This window comes from Poecilia formosa, unplaced genomic scaffold (genome assembly GCF_000485575.1).
Source record: "Poecilia formosa unplaced genomic scaffold, Poecilia_formosa-5.1.2 Scaffold319, whole genome shotgun sequence".
Taxonomy (NCBI): domain Eukaryota; kingdom Metazoa; phylum Chordata; class Actinopteri; order Cyprinodontiformes; family Poeciliidae; genus Poecilia; species Poecilia formosa.
Genome location: NW_006800258.1, coordinates 349,916 through 374,400, shown reverse-complemented (window position 1 = coordinate 374,400; position 24,485 = coordinate 349,916). Strand labels below are relative to the sequence as shown.

Below are 24,485 nucleotides of genomic sequence, written 5' to 3'. Positions count from 1 at the left end.
ATATAATATATATGTAAAATATATAAAATTCATATACTAGATCCTAAAGAACAAGCATGAAAATGTTTTAATCTGACTGCGTGTCATTCAGGTGGGAAAAACCCGGGAGGCCATTGGTCTGGACGGTGAAGTGGTGAACCGGCGACGAACCATAAGTGGACCCGTAAGCGAGCTGGTTGAGGCTGCCAGGCGGGAACAACCGATTCCACTGGATTTCACTGCGTCCTCCACCCAACCTCAACCTCAATCCCCCCCTCCCCTTGTGAACTCCTCTTCACCTCACCCTCCATCTTCCCCGGTCCCCTGCTCAGGAGGCAGTGGTAGCTCCTCGGAGAACCTTCCGTTTGCAGAGGAGGGAAGCCTCACCATCCGCCGCCAAGCTCGAGGAGAAGGAGAAGGACAGGTAACTATCTAACTACCTGTATATATACCTGTTTGTCTACTCGTCAGTCAGTCATTTCTACTCTACATTATCTGCGTAATGTTCTAAAAGTCAGTGTGCTCTAATGTGCAAAGCTACAGTTGAAACTAAAGCGCTTGCTCAGCTTTTATTGTCGTTTCCATTTATCTTTGTTCACGCTTTGACTGTTTGTGCAACTATGACCTTTTATCATGAATGTATGAACTTTCCGTTAGTGTGTATTTTGTGTTTGTCTGCAGGGTGACGGCGACGCCCCCACGGGAGATGGGGGTTTCACCCTGGAGGACACCCCCGAAGCCACGGGAACCTTAAAGCGACGGCCTCGGATTTCCAAGTCCCACCCCAACGGTTCGGATTTCACCCTCCAGGAGTCGTCCACTGTAAAACGGCGGCCCAAGAGCCGCGAAAAAGAACCCGAAGGCTTCGCAGAAATGGCCGCTGCCAACGGGGAGGTGGTTGGCGCTGGGCAGCCCAACACCACGCAACCAATGCCGTACCAGAACGGCACGGCCACCATAAAACGCCGCCCGCCGTCTGAAGCCGGAGTGACCGAACAGCCGCAACCTCAGCAACAAGTGACCCCAACCCCCCGCAGGGACAGCATGGACCAGGGAGCTCCTGCAGTAAATGAAGGAGGCCCTCTGAGGAAACCAAAGCCTCCAGTCTCCCCAAAACCCGTCGTTGCACAGATAAAGAGACAAGGAGGCCCACAGACCCCACCACAGGCCGCCCTCAATAAGAGAGTCCCCCTGCCAGGGCCAGGAACCCCTGGAAGTCCAGGTACTCTGTGATGTACCATGCCGTGATTTTCAGAAGTTTACTTGCATGTCATTTTCTTTGAGGCTTTTAATTGTGCATTACAATTAACTTTCTAACCTTTATAAACTCCGTTTTGAAGCTGGTGTATATACAAAAATATGTTTTTACATAGTTGCTAAAACTGTCACTATGTCATGACAGATAGCAAGAGACAGATAAACAGAAAAATCAAGCTCCTCTGCCTTTTCCCAATACTAACTGCAGAAAGACATCGTTTGGTCAGAAACAACCAATCAGAACCAGGAGCAGGGTCTTGGCCCTGTCAATCACCTTATGCTCACACCTTCCTCCTTGCTCTCTGCTAGGCTGCAACTTCTCCCCTGCAACTATCCTTTTAAGAATGCTTAGGGTCGTTAGCATGGATTTAAAAATTACGGTTACCTGTAATGACAAGTTGGTAATGGTAAGTTGTTTCTTTATTAGCATCGCATACACTACCATGATTGACAGCGCTAAGACCTGGCTCCTGCCACTGATTGGTTCTTTTTCACTGGGAGTGGTGCATTTCTTCAGATGATAATAGTAGTTCAGGGTGGAGGCGGAGGAGGAGCTTGATTTTTTTCATGCTATCTATATCTAACGTTAGACTATCAGGACATGACAGTTTTAACAAATACATTAAAACCTTTTTATTAAAATAAAAGTTTACGCACCCGAGCTTTAAAGAAAGGACACTAAACCTTTTATGATAATTGGAAAACCAAAAAAATCAACAATTTTGGAGCTATACCTTACAATTTAGGCTACAAGTTTAGACAATCAGCGATAAATTTATGCTTATGTACTACAATATTAATTGTAGTACATAATTAAATAAAATAATTATTTTTAAATAAAATAATTTTTATTTAAAAATTATTAAAATTGTTTATTTAATATTACATCCTGGGTAAAAAACTATTGAATTGAATGATTAAAAGTCTAAATGAATTCAATATCCATAAGGTGGATGAGAGCTTATAAAGTCCTGACAAGATCCGTATTCTCTACGTATATAGCTTTAGCAAGAAGTGGCACTAAATGCTATTGTAAAGCTTTTCTGCTTTGCAACATTGATTTTCATGTATTGATATCATACAAGAAAATTTTCACAGCACACATTCCTGCTTTATTTTCTTGAAAATGACTTTTTTCTCCTCTGTGTGTAGTGGAAGGAAAGAAGATCCCTCCACCAGTCTCACCGAAACCAGCACCCCCACCTACGGCACCAAAACCGGCCAAGCTGATCCACTCTATGACAAGTCCCGCCTCCCCGACCGCCGTTTCCACCCAGGTCAAGCAGCACTCTGTGGTGGCACGGCAGACCAGTTCACCTACTTCCTTCCTGCCGTGCAACTCCTCCAACCCTCCTGTCGCCAAGCCGACAAGCCCTTCTTCTCAAAGCCCCCATACCCCACAGACCCCCACCACCCCTCAGACACCTCAGACACCTCAGACCCCTGCTACTCCCAGCCCAACCCCGCCGCCCGTAAAGCCCCCCCGCTCCTCCATTGGGGGCGTGTCAGTGGACAGTGGGATTACAGGAGGAGCTGTCACACCACAGGCCTCCACAACAGACTTTGGTGTAGACTCTTTGGTGCATCAGAAGCTGGAAGAGACAAGCGCATCCCTGGCTGCTGCTCTGCAGGCCGTGGAGGATAAGATTCTACGGCAGGACGAGTATGGAGCACACACACACACACATACATGGATTTGTAGTTTAGGAGACCATTTTGACTTCTGTGGTGTTTATGGAGACATACCTTTCCCTTCATCTGGTGAACACAAAAAGTATGTCAAAAAAATAATTGTACCTATAGAATACAAATATCACTTCAAAAATACAATTTACTTTCAGAACATGCATTTCATAAATGACATTTCACAGCCCTTTGAGGTCACACTGCTGATAAGTAACCTCACAATTTGGTTTTGTAAACCATGTATTCATGTTCACACACACACACACACACACACACACACACACACACACACACACACACACACACGATAGGTGCGTGCACACGCACATTCACATGTTAGATTTCTCCATTGTACTTCTATCCAACTGAGGGCTTTGTATTGATCTCCTTTCATTTTAGTAACTGCATATATCCCCAAATCAGGTGTTTTCCCTAACCATTACCATTGCTATTATATTCCCAACCTTAATCAAAACTTAATTAAAATCTCTAAACCTAACTAGCAAAGTGTATTTTAATTGGAAAAAAGGTAAAGACCAGGAAAATGTCCAAACCTTCCATAGATGACCTCTCTTTGTTGGTTAAAATAGTCACAATTGTCCTCAATGCGTCTATATACAAGAACAGAAACACACAAACATGAAGTTGAAGTAAAACAATGTATAGTTTTCAACACTTTTTATTCAATATTTTCAATATTACGAAAAATTTAGGCAGACTTGTTTCTTGGTGGGTAAGGAGTATCAGTGTAGCATCTACATAAAAGCAGGTTTTACTTTCAGTTTCCTTAACCCAGATTCCAATCATTATTTTTTCTTAAGGTGAACAAGGCAGGATTAAGATCTCAGGCCTTTATTAGACCTAGACTTACTTTATCGGCAATGAAATGCCATTCCTTGGCTACCAGAATACACAGAAAGAATACTGTAAAACTATAAGTGCGACAACAGATACACATATATACATATATATGTATATACATACATATGTATATATGTATATTTATACATATACATAAAACCCTAACCCGGTTTTACTTGTGCAGGTAAAAAAGAAGACATATGCAAATAATATATTGCTAAATATATATAAGAGGCAACAATAAAAACAATATTGAACTGTTAAGACATTCAGTAAAGATATTGCACTTTGCATTTTCAGACAGTCTGAGTTATTGGTTTTGAGTAGTATATAATGGAATAATATTGCAATCTGTTACTGAATTTTCCAGGCTAGCTTTCGCTACATTAGCTTGCTAGCTACAACAAACAAAACCTCTGAAAACCATCTGTTTCTTAGCAAGGCTGGATGCTTTATTGTAAAACCACGTCTTCATTGTCCCACAAAATACTACAACAATGTTCATCAGTTTATAGATATGAATTCTCTATTAGGTGCTGTAATCTTCTGCCTGTGTTTGTGTTTGCATCCAGCTCTGTGGCTGAGCAGAAGACAACGGTGAGCATCCTCGATGACATCGGCAGCATGTTCGACGACTTGGCCGACCAGCTGGACGCCATGTTGGAGTAAAACGGCAGAAACCCAGTCAGCGAATCTCCACGGCAACACTGCATCAGAACTGAATCAGACGGCACAAAGAGGCAACCCTCCTCTCTATCTCTCTCTCTCCTTCTCTTCATCCACCTCTCTCCTCTTCGCTCCGAAACTGCTGTCCATCCATCTGCCCAGAGGAAGCTCGACTCTTCTCTTCTTCTCTTTCTCCTTTGCACGATGCAAAAAACAAAACAAACAAAAAAAACAATAAAGGTGATGGAACATCAGCAGCATCAGAGGCCTGGACAGAGATCACGGCACTGAAAAACGGATATAAAAGAGGGGCAGAAAAGAGAGATTAAAAAGCTAAACTATCGAGAGAGAAAAAAAGAAAAAAAAACACCCAAGAAGGATTAATAAAGAAATGTATCACAGTCAAGAAGACTGCAATCACAACGTGAGTCTTTAAAGAACTCCACATGAACAAATACTAATACAGATTTAAAAACCAACTGTGTAATGAATCATAGTACGGTATGTGTACATTCTAAAGCATGGAGAGTTTATATCTACTGAAAAAGTCCTGCATTAGCACAGTAATATATGATATATGCTGATAAATATCAATCTCTAGCTCTTTGATTTGATGTCCTGGTTCTGTGTGGAATGGTGACCTCTGGTGTTGTGATGATGTAAATGACTTGGTGGAAAAATTATTCTATGTGACCAAATTTGAGACTCTTGACCTCCCGATGGGTGTGCGTGTGTGCGCCGTTCGTGCGGGTGGATGTGCGTCACGGGAATTTTCAGGATCACCGTTCTGTTCCCTGCTGTCGGATCTGAGTCGCATCCCCCCACATATGCACACACACACGTAGACGGGCCCACTCGCACACAGCAGAAGCACAACGACCCACGCAGCCGGCTTGCACACACACACGCGCAAACACACAAACTGGAACCTTCATAATATGAATGAAAATGGTGTAAAAGCGGGACTACAGCAGGTAATTTCGGGGATATGGCAGGAAGTTGAGAACTTCACAAGAAAGTTTTTTTTTTTAAAGGCAGAGGTAAATGAGTGTGACATTTCCCCCAGTGTGTACAGTTGGATGGGTCCGAGTTGCCCCCAAAGCACCTTCTGAAGGTCAGCACAAGCACCATGGTCGGAGCTGCGCGTCAACAAAGAGGGCTTCAAAAACACTGCTGACTGACGAAAGTGCAGCAGCAAACTTCAGGTTCCACTGTCCATCCTGCTACCACAACTTCAACTTAATAATAATAATAATAATAATTATAATACATCAAACTTACATGGTGCTTTTAGGACACTCACAGATGCATAGATAAATCCAAAACACCAAAACCTGCTCCGTCATTTCAGCAATTGGATTTATTGATACTTTAATCCCACTAAGTCAAAAATAAATTGAATGTTTTCTTTTTCTTTTTACTGATTGAGTGAATAAGTTTCACACTTTTTACACAACAGAAACATTCTGATTTAAATTTGAAGCGTGATACTAATTAAAGGTGGTCAAATCATGATACCACCACTACCGTGCCTCAGGCAAGGAAAGCTTGTTACTGATAATGGTGCTTCGTATAAAGATCCACCCAAGAGAATTTCAGTCACTCAAAACAAATAAGCTTTTTCCAGCTGACCTGACTTCTCATTGGTATTTGTAGTTAATTCAACAAAATCCTTTCATTGCTGACCGTGCTAAGATAACCCCCCCACCCCCCACCCCCTCTGCTTCCTGCTCTACACTAAGGCACCTTTGGCTCAGTGAGAAGCACTATTCATGCCCCGACTTGCAAACGTACCTCTACCTCTTGAACTTTACCACATTTGATCACGTTACAAACACAAATTTTAATGTGTTTATTGGCATTTATTTGATTGACCAACAGAAAATAGTGCACAGCTGTGAGGTGGATAAAACAATGTGATGATGGTGGCAGCATCTCAATGTGGAGAGGCTTTTACCAACACACCCCAGGTATTATTTAGATCAAAGCATATTCGTCTGTTAGAATGACCCAATCTAATTCACTAAATATAAATGACAAAAATCTGTATTAAAGGTTTAAGTAGCATTAATGCTTTTGCAAGATCACAATTCCTCCCAGCTCTCCTGAAACTCATGTAAAATATTTAATAATCCAACCAATCAGGCCTCAAAACCCACATCACCCAATTTTACAATCACGTTAAAACTAAAAAATAAAATAAAAATGAAACTACACTGTACTCACTGACATTCTAGCACTTAACTCTTACATTTTCCATCCCACACGCCTACAAGTCCCTCATCTCGTTTCGCCATGACAATCTGCTGTACCGCCTCCCTATTTTTTACTGGTTACAACACGTAACCATGATTTTTGTGTAAATGAGACGGAAATCAAAAGGTGTTGGGGAAAGCGTGAGCGACAGCGATCAAGAACTGCTAAGTGTGACGGTTTAATTTCTGTTACATTTGACCAAAAAGAAAAAAAAAAAAGTGCAATACTCCAGTATTTCATGTTCTCCCCCGTAAAGGAAATCAGTCTCACAGCAGCTGCACTCTTTGTCTATGAATAAATAATAATTCAGAGAATAGTTGTGGTATTTAAATTCTGATCACATAGAGAATATATATATGGATATTTGCAAAAAAAAAAAAAAAAAAATAAGAAGTGTATTTATGATGTGTGTGTCATCCTGAAGAGTATTTTTCAAAGTAATCAGATCTAATCTGAGTATTCAGAATCAGTTTGCTTCTCCATGCTTCGGTGGTCCCAGCTAAATGAATCATTGTAGGATACCATGTTGGGTAATTTCAAGGAAGTGTTCTTTTCTATTATTATTATTATAATTATATTATTTTATTGTTGTTATTTTTCTGCATACATGTGTCAGGATGTGGCGATGTTTATATTACAAGCAATTCCTGTTGTTTACTCTTTTTTTGGTATGGTTTATAATTTTTTTTTTTTTTTTGTCTTTCAAACATGTGCCTTGCTTTGTGATTTTTGGTCTGACTTCAATACAGTAGATGGGTATGTAAAGTATCAGGGAATCGCTCTCTTTTACTCTTCACTGTCACAGGTGCATTTGTTAGAGTCATGAAACTGATTGCTTCCTCATCTGGACAACCGGAAACCATCGTGTTGCACTTGGCTTAAGTTGCCTGCATGCTTCAAACCCACATTAGCAAACGCAATTTGTCTCTGAACTTAAAATGTTACTTGGGAAAAATGCACACTTTCCTGCTAAGAGTAAAACGACTTGATCAAAAGCAACTAGCTTCCTAATGTATACCTCAGTCACACATATAAATTTGTGCTTTGTGTGTCAGTTGCGCAGGAAAACATACTTTGGCTTTTGGTAAATAATGCTTCAGCATCACTAGCTGCGTTTCTGTCAGAAATGTATGCAAAACTTTGTTGAAATTCCTTTAAATTAAAAAAGAAAAAACACACACACACACAGACACACACACACACACACAAAATGATCCTGAATCTCAAAGTCCATGTGGGGAAATAAAGGAAAATTTTAGTTTGAAAAATATTCAGGTGTATCTGTGGGCCAATGACCTTTAACCCCTGGTGGAGTCTGCGTTGGGTTTGCTGCTTAGCGATCAGGTCTCACACCTCATAGCATGAAAGTGAAAATTCCCAGTATGTGAAATTCTGAATCAACAGAAACAAATTGAGCTTATAAATGCTGATCTGTGGCATTTTTAAACTCACTCAGGCGTCGTTTATGATAATCTGTTTAGTGCATGTAATAAATCCATTGGTTAATTGCTAACTTTCAGCCACTCCTTAGAAATGTTCCCTTCCTCATAGTTTTGAACCCGGGCACCATCCCATCATAGACAAGTTTTGCCTTTTAATTTTTTCCCATGTTCCTCTGTTTGGTCATCTCTCATATTGTAAGCGTTGTGTTACAGAGTGATTGTGTGGTCATGGGTTGAGGTCAAAAACAGAATTCTGGTCCATCTCTTCTTTCTTAACAAAAGATGAAGCTTTTTATTGGATCTTCTTTGCTCTGCAGTGACTGTGTGTGAATGCTTGAGAAAGGGCCAAAGTGTGTAAAGTGTTGCTCTGCTATTGATTGTGTGAAATCTGTGTGTGTGTGTGTGTGTATGCGTGAGTGTGAGAGTGTGTTTTACTGATTGGACAGATGTGTGCTTGCAGCAACTGCATCTTATGGCCATCTGCTCTCAATAAATTAATGTTCTATATAAACATAACTGTGTTGCTGTTTTGTTGTGTATTAAAATGGACAGAATTAGTAAGAAAGATTACCAAACTATTTAGTATTTATTTACTTGTACTAACAGCGGTTAGCTGGGTCACTGGGTTTTACAGATAGCAAGATTTGTAACTGAAATAAAGGTGATGTCATTTCCTAAATCTGAAATACAACTTCCTTAATTTTATAGATTGTTTTACAATAAGTACAACTTCCTTTATAGTCAATATAGGACTAAGATAAATACTTTGGTAGGCTGGGACAGCCATGCTTGGTGTTGGATTTGTTTTTCCTTAATGAAAAGTAAAAGGTGAAAAATAATGGAGGCTGCAAGTATGGAAACACGTTTCACACATGGAAGAAAAAACAGTCCACCAGGAGTTTTAGATATGATTACAAAAAATCTAATTCATAATTTTGAGAAGTCAATTTTGACTTTCAAATTCATAATTATGAAATTGAAGGTCCTGGTTTCAGCTTTCGTACACTAAATGGAGCCAGCTGTCAATTATTTCCAAATTAAATCAAACAAATCAGCAGCCGTCAAAGAGTACAACCGTTTTATTGATCAGTGATCAAGTCGACCTTAAATGATTATAAGTTTACAAGAAAATCACTGAAGCCACTCAGTGAAGACACTTTTTCATTCTTTCCTTCTTCTGTACCAAAGCTACAGTCAATATGAGCTGAAATAAAAACACTTTCAAAACTTTATAGCTAAAACGTGTAATATGCATGATCATATCAACAGTCTGTATTTCATATTCTTCATTACTGTCAACCCAATATGGGTCCTCAAACATTAAGACTTGAGATTAATGTCCATCTCTGCCTTTGTTTTGTTTTTTTAAGTTATTTACAGTTAACTACTTTGGTGGTGTCATTCTGGAGTTTGTTCATAATTCTTTGAAAACAGAAAGGAGTGTAAGAAGTATCGATACAACTCTAATATGGCACTCATTTAAAAAAAACAACAAAAAACGCCTTTACGCTTCGACAGGCACATCACATGCATGAACAAAGACCAACGTTTCAGCTGTACAGGCGCTGAATACAACCTCATCATGGCACTAATAGATCCTTCACTCTAAACACATTGCTGTTTTATAAAGGCCGCTTAAAGAAAAAGACAATGCACTGAAGATGAAACCGATGCTGATGACCACTTCAGGGTTTGTAACTTAAGTGGTCAAGTTTAAAGTTTACAGTAAAAACCACAACATCTTCAAAAGCCACGGAAAAGTTCGATATCTGGAGTGAGACCGGTCTTTGAGCATCAGAGCATCAGGCGTCGTTAGTAGAGCTCTGGAAGCGGCGGGCGGGCGTCCACTTCCTGCTTTCTGTCCGGTTAGTGCGGCTGTAAGGCGGCGGGTCCGGTTGGACCCGGGGATGAATACGGTGGAGGGAGGGAGTCGTCCTTAGAGATGTTGGTGGAGCGTTTTGGAGAAGTTATGAAGCGTATCATCTGCTGGACGCCTGAAGACCAGAACGGTTTTGTTCAGCATGTCCACACCTGAGGCAGAGACACGACTGGTTACTTTACTCCGTCTGGCTCCAAATTCCAAACATTTCCAGACAAATTAGCTGTTATTTTGGCTAATTTCTTTAGTGGAAGCACATTATTTCACCATGAATCTTGTGAACATACTTCTGCTGAGGTGAAGATTAGACCTGTCACAATAACGAGTTTTACTGGACAATAAATTGTCCCAGAAGTTATTGCAATAAACAATAATATTGTTGTTTGGAGATCATTTTCAAGTAATGATGTCATAATAATGCAAGCACTTATTCTGAAAGATAAATAAACTAAAATCCTAATGAACATTTAACCCTGAAACTGGAAGACATTTTAAATATCCAATGTAAATAAACAAAACAGAAACAACAAATAAAATGAATCATGAAGTCTGTGGAAACAAAAATGTCCTTCAAAAAAGGTTTAGTTGAGACCAAAGCATCAGATTGAAAACTTTTATCATTCAGTTTTTGATAGGAGAGAAAGGAGAAAAACTAAAGGAAGACAACATTTAGTCGATAGAATATGGAATAAAGTCAGAAAATATAAACACTAAACCCTTAAATTCCAGATTATTTTTACAAAGAGAGATCAGCCATAAATGGATCCTGGTGAATCAGATGAGTTTCATCAGGATGAGGAAGCTGAGGCCTCAACAGAAGGAATCATTATCGAGTTTCAGGAGGTTAATGATTGGGTTGCTCTGTGGCAGCCTGATGACTGGCTTTACCTTAACGGTGCTGTCCACCGCTCCGGAGAACAAGCGCCCCCTGGAGACGGCCAGTGCCGTTACACTGCCCTGGTGTCTGAGCAGAGTTTGGGTACAAATCATGTTGTCCATGCTCCACACCTGCAACACAAGCCGCCAAGTAAGAGTGTTTTCACAAGCTTCCACTTTAGCTACCTGCCAGGCTGTGTTACAGTCAAAACTCACCCTGTGTACTTCTCACACACACACCCACACACACACACCCAGACAGAGTGCGACTCACCCTGAGGGAGCGGTCATAGGAGGCACTGAACACTTTAGTCTGGTCCGGAGTGGAGATGACAGCCAGAGCGTAGACGGTTCCAACATGGCCGGTCAGGGTTCGGACCTGCTCCTTAGACTCAATGTCCCACACCTGCAGCAGACACACACCATCAGCAACAACGTCAGTCACCCAACAGGCGCCAACGCAGCCACTTTGTTGCTACGTTTAGCAACTTTTCCGACAAAAAGTAAATAAATAGAAAAATGATGATTGGCCAAACTCGGCATCAGCAGGTCAGGCCTGTTAGAGATCAGTGATCGGCCAGAAAACTGCAATTGGTTCTAATCAACTGAACAACATTAAGCCTGTGTGTGTGTGTGTGTGTGTGTGTACATGGGAGCCTTACATGGATGAGGTTTTCATAGGTGCCGCATACGATGTGGTGGTTGGTGACGGCGATGGAGTAGACGCTGCCCCCGCTGGTCTGGAGCACATGAACACACTCCAGAGAGCGGATGTCCCAGATCTGCAAACACAGAGTTGGACCAAAACTCAAACCAGTGGAGCACCGTAACAAACCAGTAAAACCAAGACCAGTTGAACCAGTTAGTTTGTTTTACTGGAAGGAAAATGCAACCAAGTATTGATGGAGACATTTCTTTTAGCCTCCTTACCTTGATTTAATGACGTATATCTCTGCGTCAGAGATATACGCAGAGATATACGTCATTAAATCAAGGTAAGGAGTAGGATTAAATAAGTGTTCACTTCCTTCTGTTTCTTTTCAAAAAGAAAAAGTTAATCATTTTCTTTGTTTTAAAAACCTATTTGAAGTAAATAAATAAAATCCCAGCTGTTAGCAGCTCAGAGCTGAACATGTCCACATGTCTCCTTCTAAAGGACAGAATAAACTGGCCTGGTTATTCCCCAAACAAAAAAACAAAAACATCTCATGTTTTTATTTTTATTTGTATGGACAGAAGCTAAAATTAAATCACAGCCAACCCTCACTCAGATCTGTCCCTGGCTCATAACCATGCAGCTCCACCTGCCAAGCAAAACATTTCCAGACTGTCGGCCTGCTGCTCTGAAAGCAGAACTCGACTTCAGACCCACAGATCCACGTCTAACTGGACCCCATTTAAATGAACGGTGGAGGATAATTACATGTTAACATATTAACTAGAAGCCACATCCTGGGTAATAAACATCAAAATTTATTCTTAAAAGTCAACCTAAAAACAAATTAATAATAATAAATACTTTAATGCTGATGAAATCTTACTGATGTTTTTCTATTGGCTCCATTTAGTCCTCATTGAAACCTTCTGAAGCTCCGCCTTCAGGAAGTCATCACCCATGGCTCTTCTATTAACCCTTTAATAACGTTTTTACCAGCGTTTCACTGAGAAGTAAATCGTATAAAGAGCCAATTACTACTGCCTAGTCTGAAGGAGCCAAGTCGAGGGAGAGCTGAATGGTTGCCACGGGAGATTAAAGGATTCCTCAAACAAGCATGAAAGAATGAAAGTAACACTCCTGGCATGTTTTTGATGAGGAAATGACATCATCACCTGACGTAAAGCTAAAAAAATAGTAGATTTTCTGTAAGGTTTAGTGAGGTTTTGTGCGTACCTTGATGGTCTGGTATGAGCCGCTGTACAGGTGGTTCTGGGACGCCACCAGCGCCCTCACCCAGTGGTTCAGCCCCGTCAGCTCCTTCTTCAGCTTCAGCTCCGTCCCAACAATGTCCCACACCTGGAGAAACCAAAGAGACGCAATTAAACACAATGCAAACAATGACAGACAATGGAAAACAAACAAACTGGAATGACCGTTGTGAAACGAGCTTTAAAGGCTTGCTCTTTTACTGCTCCTTTTAATCTGAGTTTAGAATGAGTCACCAATAACTGCAGTCAGAGGACACATTGAAACTATTACACAGTGATGTAAGAGCAAAACCACGCAGAGCCTGAACCTGAGCGTGGACACGCAGGGCGCTGAGCAACAAGTCTGACTGGGGGAGGAAGTTGTGCAACATAGGAAAGTCCCTCTGTAGGAGCAGCAACACAATGGCCCTCTGCCCCATGTCTTGTATCCATGGCAACAAAAAGTCAAGGCTAGGCATATCCTGCACTAGGCATATCCCAGACACAGGAAAACTTGCCCACAAAGTTCTTCTACTTTATAGTCAAAACTAACATTGATGGCTGACTGAGAAACCGTGTTAAATAGCAGTCAGACTGTCATGTTTTCATCAAGCAACTTTATTTTTGGAATTTGAATTTATGTACTTTTTGGTTGATGATTTTCAGACTTTTACAGAAGACGTTATGATGGATTTCTCATGTAAATATCAGCTAATAAAACCCTTAATATCACCTGGTTCCCTGTGACACCATCACTGTATACATTAAGCATTTTACAAGTCATTTAGAAGGTTGAATAAAGGGGTAAATCTGTTACTTTATTACTAAGTAGGTCATTTCTGACTGTTGTACAAACTGAATTTTGTTTAGGAATTTACCTTTAAAAGAGGTTTAACATAAATACTAATTACTAAATATTAAATGCTAGCCACACTTTTCAGATTTTTATTTGGAAAAGAAAAAGAAGTGTAATCCATGTACAACTTATCTCCAATCATGAACTACTTATTGTTTTTGGAACCTGAAGCAAATACTTGGCAGGTTGTAACATGAGAAAATGTGGAAATGTTCAAATGGTATACACACTTTTACATTTGACCCTCTGATGATAAAAAGAAGTTGTTGTGTTTTTTTCCAGCAGCGTGTCAGTCGCTCAGTAACTGATCCCAGGTGGGATGAACAGAGTCGTCCTCTGTACCTTTATGGCCTTGAGGGAGCCGCTGAACAGCATGTTGTGGGAGGAGACCAGCGTGCACACGGGGTTGTCATGGGCACGGATGGTGTTGACCTTCTGCAGGGTCTGGATGTCCCACACCTACATGACAAGCGAATGCAACACACACTTAGTTCCTGCTGGCCGGGATGGTGTCTGATGCTGGAGGTGAGTGATTCTTACAATGATGGTGCAATCAGCAGATCCACTGTACAGCTTGTTACTGTGGCGACAAAAACAAAGCATGTCACGTTGCTCCAAAGATGATGGGGCTAAAGGAACAGAACGTGTGTGTGTGTGTGTGTGTTGTATTACCCCTGAATGCACAGGGCCAGCACGATGCCATCATGGCCTTCCAGGGTTTTCTGACACTTATAAGTAGTGCAGGTGTCCCACACCTGGACAGACAGGAAATGATGCATTTTGTAATAAAAAAAATCAACCCCAGTATGAATAAATAAAGGGAGGTTTAGTTTGATTGAAGTGGGATTTTCTACCTTAATGGTTTTATCAGAAGAGCCAGAGAAGAGCAGGTCACCAGTGGAGTAGACACAGAGACACCAGACCGGACCCTGGTGGCCCACGAACGTCCCCTTACACTTGAAGATCTGCTGCGGGTCGTAAGCTAAGAGACGGGACACGCTGGGTTTGTGTTTATCTTTGGAAGGAGAGCTAGAGTGTAAGGAGGCAGATTCTTACAGCCGAGGATTCCCATGTTGAGCCTGGCGTTGATGTGAGACAGCTCGTCCTGAGGAGAGATGGTCGACATTAGACCACTGCTTTGATTAGAGAAACTCTGAGAAATCTTTTTTCCCTAAGCGCTGTCTGCTTGTAGAGACGGGAAACATCAGGAGTCTTTTGGAGATTTCACATTTAAGCTACAGCTATTCTTACTCTACAGGGAATGCAGACAGAGTCGGCCATTAGCAACGCTAAATGTGCTAATTAGAGCAGCTTAAAATTTAAATCTCAGAATTTTCTTATGCCACATTTAGCTGACTATTCTTCTCACTTTGTTTTCTTAAAAAGAAATTACAAATGACCAAAAATTCACAAACTTTCTTTCATTCTGGGAATTGACCTGAATTTAAAGTCTAAAGAAATAAGAGCCGTAAAACAAGACAATAGATTCTGGGTAGGAAGAAGTCACTCTAAACTACGGAAGCCCAAAGAGTACATTACAGCAAAAAATAAAAAATAAAAATAATAAAAATCCAGATTTTCCTAAAACTAAATCTTCTGAAGGAGAAAATTCAATTAATCGATAAAATTGATCTATTGTCCTGCTCTAATCACGCTACGATACTAAACACAAAACACTGAGATACTCCGAAACCAAAAAGTCTTTGTTGATGGCAGAGCTGTGTAACAGCGACTGCTCTCTTCGTCACATTGCTTCTGATGCATTTATATGAACAAACAAAACTTTACTTTAAAAATATGGTTCAGAAAATTGTGACTAGACTTACGTTCAGCATGGAGGCATCTCTACGAAATTCCATCAGGTCCTCGCTGAGTTTACTCTGATTCTCATCCAACATATCTTAAAAACACACAGGAACACACACTAAGACGAGAAAAAAAATCTAACATTAAGCATCATGTCATCTACAGAGGAATTAGGACAGGAGACCTGATTAACTCTATGACGAATTAGCATTAGCTGTGTTTTCATTGGAAATGTGCACAAATCTCTGTCTATGCTCAAACAAGTTTCCAACTGCTTTGTTTCCATGAAATAAGAAATGAAATTAAAACTGGTTCATGTGATAAGTCATTAAAATATCATGGCAGCGACTGATGTAAATAGTTGCCATGAGTTATATTCATAATTCAGCCACGATGCTAGCTCATCTCTCTGTCACAACTTATTGTGATCTGGTGGAGCCAGCTGGACGTTGTCTGAAAAAAACAAACAAACAAAAAAAAGCCCACATCATCCTCCTACCACTTCCTGTCATCCTCTTCGTCGTTTCTGTCAGTAGTAACACCTGACTGTTGATCACATGACTCGTATGATGCAAAAATTGTTTTCCAAAATTCATCTGTTTCAATAACCTGAAAAACCTCCTCATCCTGGCGCCAAACCGTATCAAGAAATGTGAGTTTTTTCTAAATAGCCATATTTCCATTAAGCAAATTTATTTTCATCATTTCAATTTGCACAATTTCGTGGTCAAGGTAAACATGTAAACTTGGCTAATGTGTGCGTCTTCCTACCAAATTTAAGTTCCAGGTTTTTCTCCAGCTGATCCAGCTTCTCAGAGAGTTTCCCCAACATGGAGCGCAGGAAAGCAATATCCTGGTCCTTCTGAGACAGAGCCAGCTGCATCTCATGGAACCTGGACACGAACCCAGACAAAAGCTCAAACCTCTTATTCCACAACCGTTCAGGCGACAAGACTTTTGGAGTTGGGCTCACCTGTCGTCCGTCTGCTGCAGGAACTCCTTCAGACCCTCGAATTTGCACACCTCCAGGTGGGTTTCGTAGGTGTCCTGGTTGCCTATGAATGTGCAGCTGTTGGGAAGACGACATGTTGAAGTGTTTTATCGAATTCCCGCTGGATGGAGAGGTAAAGATGCTCACCCATATTTGGAATGCGGACATTTGATGTGCTCACACTCCTTGAGGTGAGCCTCCAGGTTCATGGTGAGGAGAGGGGGACAGGAGGGGTTGTTGGGGCAACGCACCGGCCGGTAGTCGCAACTCGCCTCATGCTCTCTGCGCACAAGAGTTGAAAATGCCACTGAAACTTGAATCTTAAACGTAACGTCAAGCATTTTGCCAGACGTTTTTTGTTGCGTACTTGCGACAGGACAGTTTGATGGTGAAGGGGCAGCCAAGGGGGTCCACCTCATGAGCCCCGGGTTTACCGGCCACCGAGGCTGCCGGGGCCACGGCGCCGTTGGTCACCGCCCTGCAGCCGTATTTACAGTGGATGAACAGCTCGCCGATCTGCTCGGCGACAGCGATGTTGTTCACGACGACGGTTAGCTTGGCTGCGTCCACGGGGCACTTATCTGGGACCGAACGATGCCAGCGTTAAGACAGCGTGGGGTAACTAGATCGTAAAAGACAAAACGCTGATCGGTTCAGGACTCACCTGAAGTCAAGGCGCAGCGTCTGCAGAACGTGTGCTGAAGAGGGAGGAGAAAGAGGGAAAGTTGACATGTTTTCTGCAACCTCAGCTGTCACTAAACTAGGACTGCATCGAGAAATCAGCACAGATTTTCCTCAATTTGGGAGACCAACCAATACTTACATGTAACTCTGTTAATTATCTACCACCGCAAATGTCTGAACATGAGCACATAACATGTTACTGTCACCTTACTGTTACCAAATTAGCAACTCTGTCTCTATATTTAGTGACTTTAGAAAGAAAAGAAAGAAAGAAAAGTTGCTCCATTTTGAAAGAAACTAAATTGGTATCGGCCAAAATTATTTTTTTTATAGATTTTATAGATTTTTTTATAGATTACAGATTATAGATTAGGTGTAGTTTTTATAGAAACTACACCTGGTTTAAGATATGTACTGTACTTCTTATTCTATTACAAATACCCACAAGTTTTGTTTAGTTTTTTTCAAATTACAAGTTACTGTTAAAAGAAGATTTCAAGACAACTGTCCTTAGTGTTAGACAGGGTCAGACAGAAAACTCTTGCAAAAGATGTTTTTTCCATGGCATGCTGATGTTTGTGGTGAATTCTGTAAAAATAATTTCCACATGCAGCTCCATCCATCCATCCATCCACCCACCCATCCATCCACCCACCCACCCTGACCAGCTTCCCTCTCGCTGCTGAAGAAAGGCGGCCCACAGCATGATACCTCCACCACAGTATTTACCATACCATACCAACTTTATTTATAAAGCACTTTAAAACAACCACAGCTGATACAAAGTGCTGCACATTAAAACACAACATAACAATAAAAAAAAATAAAAACTCTTAGTTTAAAAACAAACCAACATACAATTTAAAACTAGATCCTGCTGGAGTTGAAAGCCAAGTAAAATAGATGGTTTTAAGACGAACTTTAAAAGTTCATCTTTTAAAGCTCGTCTTTTAAAGCTTGTTTGTTCAGAATGAGCAGTTCAGTGTTAGTTTTCCACCACACACCACGTCTCGTATGTAGGCCAATAAGTTCCGTCCTGGTTTCATGTGACCTGAGGTCGTTCTTTCCCACGTCTGCTGCGCCCCCTAAATGTCTCGTTTCAACCCGCAACCAGGACTTCCTGTTTGATTTCTGATCGGCTTTCTTCAGCTAATGAGGAATCTCTGAAGGCGTTAGCTTTTAGGGGTGTCAGAGTAAAGGGGAATGAATTTATATGCCACACTTTCTGGATCTGGAAGTAATTTCAAACAATGTATTATTTGCCTTTTACTTTGTATTGGTTTCGCAAATCAAATCAGAATAAACCAACCATGAAGTTGGATGTAATGTGACAAATTGTGAGAACGGCTGAATATTTCTGCAAGGTGCATTTAGTATAGAACAAAAAACAATGTGACTTAATATGAAACAGAGGAATAAAGTCAATCTAAAAATGAAAAAAACTTAAAATTTATGTTTCAATGACAGAGTAAAGACACCAGGGTTACTGAAATGTCTCAAACAGCTTTAAAAATGAAAGACAAGTGAAAAAATTGCCCATTTCTTTTTACTGAACAGCAGACAGAAGATAACTATTAGTTAATGCAGTAATGGAGGGGTTTTCTAGTGGTCTTATATTTAGCAATTCTTTATGAAATGTCATAAAAACACAAAAAAAGTGGAAACTAAACTCACCCCACATGTTGTGATGACGGGATCCTTGAAAACGTTGCAGCACAGCTGGCAGCACAGCTTCACAGACGGCGGCTCAGCGAACACCTGCGGCTCCTGGTCACATACACACCGTGGTTTATGAAGGTGGGACAGCAGCATGTGACAGACCCCCATGTATAAATACACTGAAAACACTACATCTTACCAAGTAGTTTGGACTGGTTTCTAGTGCAAATATTTTGGTAAAGTTGAAATGAAAAAAAAAACAACAACAAAAAAACAAAAAACTTGCAAGTAACTTTTCAGCAAGATAAAGAAGCTTGTTTTAATTCAGTTCATTTTGAATATTAAAAAAACAAGTTATGACGGAGTATTAGGGCCTTAGAAAAATGTGAAAAAAACTGAAAACTAAATTACAAAAATAAAGTCCTAAAATTGCAAGAATAAACTTGTAGGGGAATAAAGTTGTATGAGCAGAAAGTTGTAATATGATATTAAAGTCATAATAGTATTATGAAAATAAAGTCGAAATGATAAGAGAAAAAAAGTCCTATTTCAAGAATAAAGTATTACAAAAATAAAGTCGTAATGTGACTTTATTCTGCTGTTATTTCGACTTTATTCCTGTACAACTTTAGTCTCGTAATCTTAATTATTTTTTTTTAGTGTAGATCCATTATCAAGTTGTAAAATGTGAAAAAAATCTGCCAGTTAAACTAGAAATTTTTACCAATATTCAAAAGTTTTTGACTGAAAACCAGCGTCTTCATCTCGTTGAAAAGTTCCTTAGAAGTTAGTTTTGTCTTTTAAAAAGTGCACAAAGACTTTTGCACTAGAAACTAGACAATAAAATACCAGGTAAGATTGTGTTTTTCAGTGGAAAGGTGTTTGCTCCAGGGTGACGGCGTACCGTGTCTTCCTCCTCTTCGTGCAGAGAGAACGTGGAGCGCAGCGACATGTTGGACTCGGAATGAAGAGAGCGAATGGAAATGGCTGAATCAGACCGTCGCGGCGTGCCGATGGGAGGCTAAAGAGGAGGAGAGAGATAAACAGTCACATACGTTACTGCAACATGAAACGCAGGGAGGATTTCAACCTCAGACACCAGCTAATCTAAAGCCGCTCTGGGAGGGTGTGACCCGTTTACCATTCCGTCGTCGTCGTCACGAGGGGAGTACGTCAGAGTGCTGGAGGAGGACGGGGTTCTCCTGTGCTGCTTGTAGGTGCTGGAGCTCTCTGCTGAAATAAAGTCAACACGGTTTGAACGTCTGAGCTCGGAGTAAGAGGCAGAAATGGGAGTCCAGGAAAGGCGGCGTTTGGTGCGTTACCTTTAGCTCCAGAGGAAGAAAAGGTGGGGCCAAAGGTCGCCTCCATCATGTTCTGCAACATGAACAAGACAGTGACGAGATGGACAGAGCAATGATCACCTTCCATCAGAACATATAAAACTCTTTTGTTCAGACTATTTTCTTCCATCTAGTTTTCTGAGTGTTTTACATCTGGGAAGATGTAAAACATTTTCTCAGGCTACATGTAATCTTTTGGACTGTTTTGCATTGTGGTGGCGTTACCTCTGTTCCGGTTTTCTCGTTCACTTCTCCTAAATTTAAACCCCAAAACAAACCCAGGTTACATCTTACCCCAACACCCGAGTCTGCAGGGGAGGACGAGGGGCTGCTGGAGATGGATGTTGCGGCGGCGGAGGCGGTGGCTCCTCCAGAGTACTGGCTGTAGCGGGGTGTTTTACTGCTGCTCATAACCCGTACGTCACACACACAAAAAGACAGAAACACAGGCAGCCAGCTGGACTGCTAGGCCTGGAAAAGCAGGAAGAAAATGAAGAGTGTTGGGTTAATAATGGTGGAGGAACGGAATGGAATCACGTCAGACACAGAGGGAAACATCTGCAACTAAAAACAAAAAAGATCAAACAGTATTAAACTGCATCAATTGCAGTTTTCTGGCCGATCACCCATCTGTAATAAACCCGATCTGCTGATTCCGAATTCACTCTAATTGTCCTGTCATGAACTTTAAAATGCAAACTGAAGACTGTAGGTTTTGAGCTCAGGCTAAGCGTTGCTTGTTTTTATTTTAAACTAGTTTTTTCATGCACCAGTAACGCCTGACTGCATGAGTCTTCACTCCGCTCTGTTCCGTTGCGCACTACACCAGCAGATCGGAGTCGTTCCTGAAAGATGGGTATATAGTTGAGGCATTGAACAGGGCATGAAGCCAGAGGAGCGCACCAATCATACTGCTGGCCACTTCGCGCGCTGCAGCTGCTGCATCTCTGAAGTTCACCTGAGCGCCGATCAGATGCACCACCTCTCACTAAAACTGGACAATTTGGAAGGTGTTCTTGCAGAGCATGTTCACCTGCATTGACATTTATATGAGACCCCTGTGGGGACTCATTTTTTTGCAGACAATACTGCAACAAGGCAGGCATCAACTTTAAAAGCCACACTTGCTCTGCTTGTGTATGCTCAATGCGAAACGCAAATGGTGACGCTTTTAGAGGTGCAGGTTGAGCGTGCCGTGAGGAATGCTATATCTTTCTGAACCAAGACTCCTGTCTGGTGTGTGCTTTTACATCTCACACATGCTCACCGAGTACGTGTTCTGGCACCACATGGCTCTGTGTCTGCGTTGCAGCTTGATATAGATAAGCTGTTGGTTCAGGAGATGTAGTCACGGAACACACAGTATTTTTGTGGCGCCACAATACCTCAAACTGCACCATATCGAATGCCTTCTCTACTCCTGCTCCACTCCAGACAGGCAGATCTCAGCCTCGGCATTGGAGATCAGAAAAACTGATCCCATAAAGCCCAGGCAACCAAAACAAACAGCCTCTGTGTGTATTACAACTCAAATGTCAGCAAATGGAAAAGCTTGGTCTCTAACTAATGCCACATAAAGTAAATGTCCCCGTTTGTCCCGGGCGTCCAGCAGGGACCTACGCAGTGCAGCGGCTCTGGCTCATCATGCAGGGCCGGCCCATGGGAGTATGGGGACTTGAGAAGAATTTCACTTTGTGGCCCGTCTTCCTGCTACGAGCATCAACACCACTAACACCATTTCAATATAGATTTAGAGGAATCTGGGAGAGAGTGCCCAGTTTCATTGATCAAGCTTAAAAGTAATCACTGATCATTCTAATATGATCAGTGATATATCATATCACTGATTAGTGATATCACTGATCAGTATTAAAAAGACAGAGCTAAAATACTAAGATTAAACTAAGTGTGGGGGGGTTTTCATTGCTATGGTAAGTTTTACACCAAAAGCATATTGTGGTATTATATCGTTACCGCCACCCGTCACAATAGATTATGTCATACTCTAAAGGTCTAGCCAAAAGCTGAAGCATCACATTTTATTCAGTTGAATTGTTGTTTCAACAGAGGGAATCACAGTTTGTACAATTAGCTCCATGAACACAACAGGCACAGAACTGTCAGATGGGTAATGCCAACAGCAACAAATGCAGTCTGGAGACGCCTGACCTTGCTTCACTGGCACAAATACACTAATGTTTCACTTTCATTTCAACAACAACTTGGACATGTTTAATGAAAAACGTTTCCAGACTGTTTGACTTGTTTAGTTTGAAGGCATTTGTAGCCTTAAGAAGTTGTGCAGCAAAGAGCTAAGCATAAATGTAGCTGGAACAGGAAGTTCAAAGTTCAGGCAGCGTTGTTCAGTAATCAAGAACAAGAAAAAGCTGCAAAGATCATATTAATTAGGACCATAAGGTGTGTTACCATAGTATTCATACGCTGACTTTGATATCTAAAACTTGACAATGTGTCATCATGGTGAAGGTGTGTTAAGAGAGCGCAGCTAGTTTACCACTAAAAAAAACAAGAACCATTTCAACCACATTTGCTGTTTTCTTTCTTTTTTTAATCATCAATTGTTTTCCTTCTCATTCCTTTGACAGTTTATATGTTTGTTTGTTTGCAGGGTTTCCTCCAGTGCATATTCATCCTGGTGGGTCACCAGGCTTTAGTGCTCTCCCACAGATTAAGCTTTCTTTGTTTATCTTAAATATTTTTTATACATCAGTAACAGTAGCAGCGTTTCCATTGACACTGAAACCGCGCGATTTGACATTTCAAAAATAAATTCGCTTAATGGAAACACCTCAATTTTAACAGAATATTTGCGCACATTTGTAACGAAAACACAGTAGATTAATCCGACAGTAAAGACTAATAAAGCTAGGTTTATAGTTGACGCATTGAAGTGGGCGCGAGGGTTTGCGCCGTCCCTGAACCTGCCCATTGGCCTCACGCGCAATTATTCCCAAATTATGACGCCTGCTAGTGCGCCTCCGAATTTTTGTAACTTTTAACATTTCTTAACCTAAAAACTCAGTGGGCCGCTGGAGGACTGCCCTAGCGCCTCTACGTCCTGAAATGTTACTTTCTTCACTATCTCCTGATCTCATTCTTCTCACAAAAAAAAACAAAAAAAAAAAAAACTTTGCGCATAAATCGATTAGGCTACACATGTTCAAAAATATCCAAATTAAGGAGGAACTGTCCTGCTCAAAAGCCTGTAAGAAATTAACATTAGCAACTCTTAATATAATAAAGATTCTGTAACAACAACAATAACAAAACAAAAAAAAATACAGAGGCTGAATCTTGTGAGAAAAAGTGGCCGACATGTGCAGATCCTACATTCCAGGGCTGGATGAGCGAAGAGACAGAAACACAGGCATCAGCGGGAGGGAGGGAAAGGGTGACAGCGACCCCCAGACAAACCAGACAGTCGCTGATGTGTACAGAAAGGTATGCGGACTATCTGCCTCTGCTGTAGCTGGCCGCAATCAAGATCTGTAATCTGTTATTGTCACAATCCTGGAGGTTCCCATAAAGGGGAAGGGGGCGGAACAAAGCGAAACACGACCAAACTTCTCTAGCTAAATGTTAAGGCCACACGAATATACACGCATTTAGCGACAGATAAGTTGTCAAAAAAACACGATTTAAAGCGTTTTCACAGACCACTAACTTTTCACTAATGATTAAAAGTTGCTCGTCTTGACAAGCTAAGATGCATTTGCTAGCTTAAGCAAGCTAATTTCTTCCTCTTATTAGCAATCACTGCTACTGACGGACTTTGACAAACTCTGTCAGCCACTACAACACCACACCAGTCACATTTTAGTCAGATAAAAGGGTTTTCTCTAATATGTATTAGAAGAAAAATAGTGAAAACCTGCCATAATTTGTTTCCGCAACGACGCTCCAAGTCTGAAGGCGAATTCTGAAACGTTCCTCTTTTTTGCCTCACTCGCAGCTCCAGCTCTGAATGCCGCGGTGTGCTCTGGGAGGTGTAGTAGAACGCACACCGCTTTCTCTCAACGAGTAGCCTTAGCCCTGCAGTCGGACTACATTATCCATAATTCAGGATGAGGAGGTGAGCCTGGACTCGGTGGCTGTCTAAATTGCGCAAACCAAAGCATAGCGTAGCCTTTCCTAATATATACATCTTTTTTTCGGTGCCGAGTGGTTATTGGTTCCCGGAGAAACCGAACCATCACGAGACTGCCTGCATCACCTTCTACGTCTAGCGGGACGGACGGACAACACGTTTTGTATTGTTGATTCCATATAAGGGGGAAAAACGTTTTATTGAGAAAGTACAAGCATAACACATAAATTATGT

General features: G+C 41.2%; 2 protein-coding genes across 12 annotated transcripts in view; one reads left to right on the top strand and one right to left on the bottom strand.

Moving 5' to 3' along the window:
• Positions 1 to 7,885, top strand: part of caskin1 (CASK interacting protein 1) — a 106,999-nt gene extending 99,114 nt beyond the window's left edge. For 7 of the 10 annotated variants that reach the window (XM_016661209.1, XM_016661212.1, XM_016661213.1 and 4 more), the window contains 4 exons: positions 92 to 403; positions 637 to 1,201; positions 2,389 to 2,899; positions 4,356 to 7,885. In XM_016661209.1, the coding sequence (XP_016516695.1) occupies positions 92 to 403; positions 637 to 1,201; positions 2,389 to 2,899; positions 4,356 to 4,452 (1,485 nt within the window). In that variant the 3' untranslated portion in view covers positions 4,453 to 7,885. The remainder of the gene's footprint in view (positions 1 to 91; positions 404 to 636; positions 1,202 to 2,388; positions 2,900 to 4,355) is intronic. The other 3 variants (XM_016661211.1, XM_007573125.2, XM_007573130.2) reach the window with 1 other exon arrangement.
• A 1,324-nt stretch (positions 7,886 to 9,209) lies between these two features.
• Positions 9,210 to 24,251, bottom strand: traf7 (TNF receptor-associated factor 7). Of its 2 annotated transcripts, none has more exons than XM_007573124.2 (22): positions 24,040 to 24,251; positions 20,438 to 20,614; positions 20,126 to 20,177; positions 19,945 to 20,033; positions 19,708 to 19,824; positions 18,819 to 18,911; positions 17,125 to 17,158; positions 16,828 to 17,041; positions 16,608 to 16,742; positions 16,443 to 16,538; positions 16,241 to 16,362; positions 15,490 to 15,563; positions 14,720 to 14,768; positions 14,518 to 14,645; positions 14,336 to 14,418; positions 14,204 to 14,243; positions 14,006 to 14,122; positions 12,794 to 12,916; positions 11,565 to 11,684; positions 11,177 to 11,308; positions 10,915 to 11,034; positions 9,210 to 10,178 (listed from the first exon to the last, which is right to left on the bottom strand). In XM_007573124.2, exons 2-22 carry the CDS (start codon positions 20,552 to 20,554, stop codon positions 10,164 to 10,166), a joined length of 2,070 nt encoding a protein of 689 aa, XP_007573186.1. In that variant the 5' UTR covers positions 20,555 to 20,614; positions 24,040 to 24,251; the 3' UTR covers positions 9,210 to 10,163. The 2 variants fall into 2 exon arrangements, with proteins under 2 accessions (XP_007573186.1, XP_007573185.1); XM_007573123.2 differs by having other exon boundaries at positions 19,945 to 20,036; positions 24,040 to 24,250.
• Between the last annotated feature and the right edge of the window lie 234 nt (positions 24,252 to 24,485).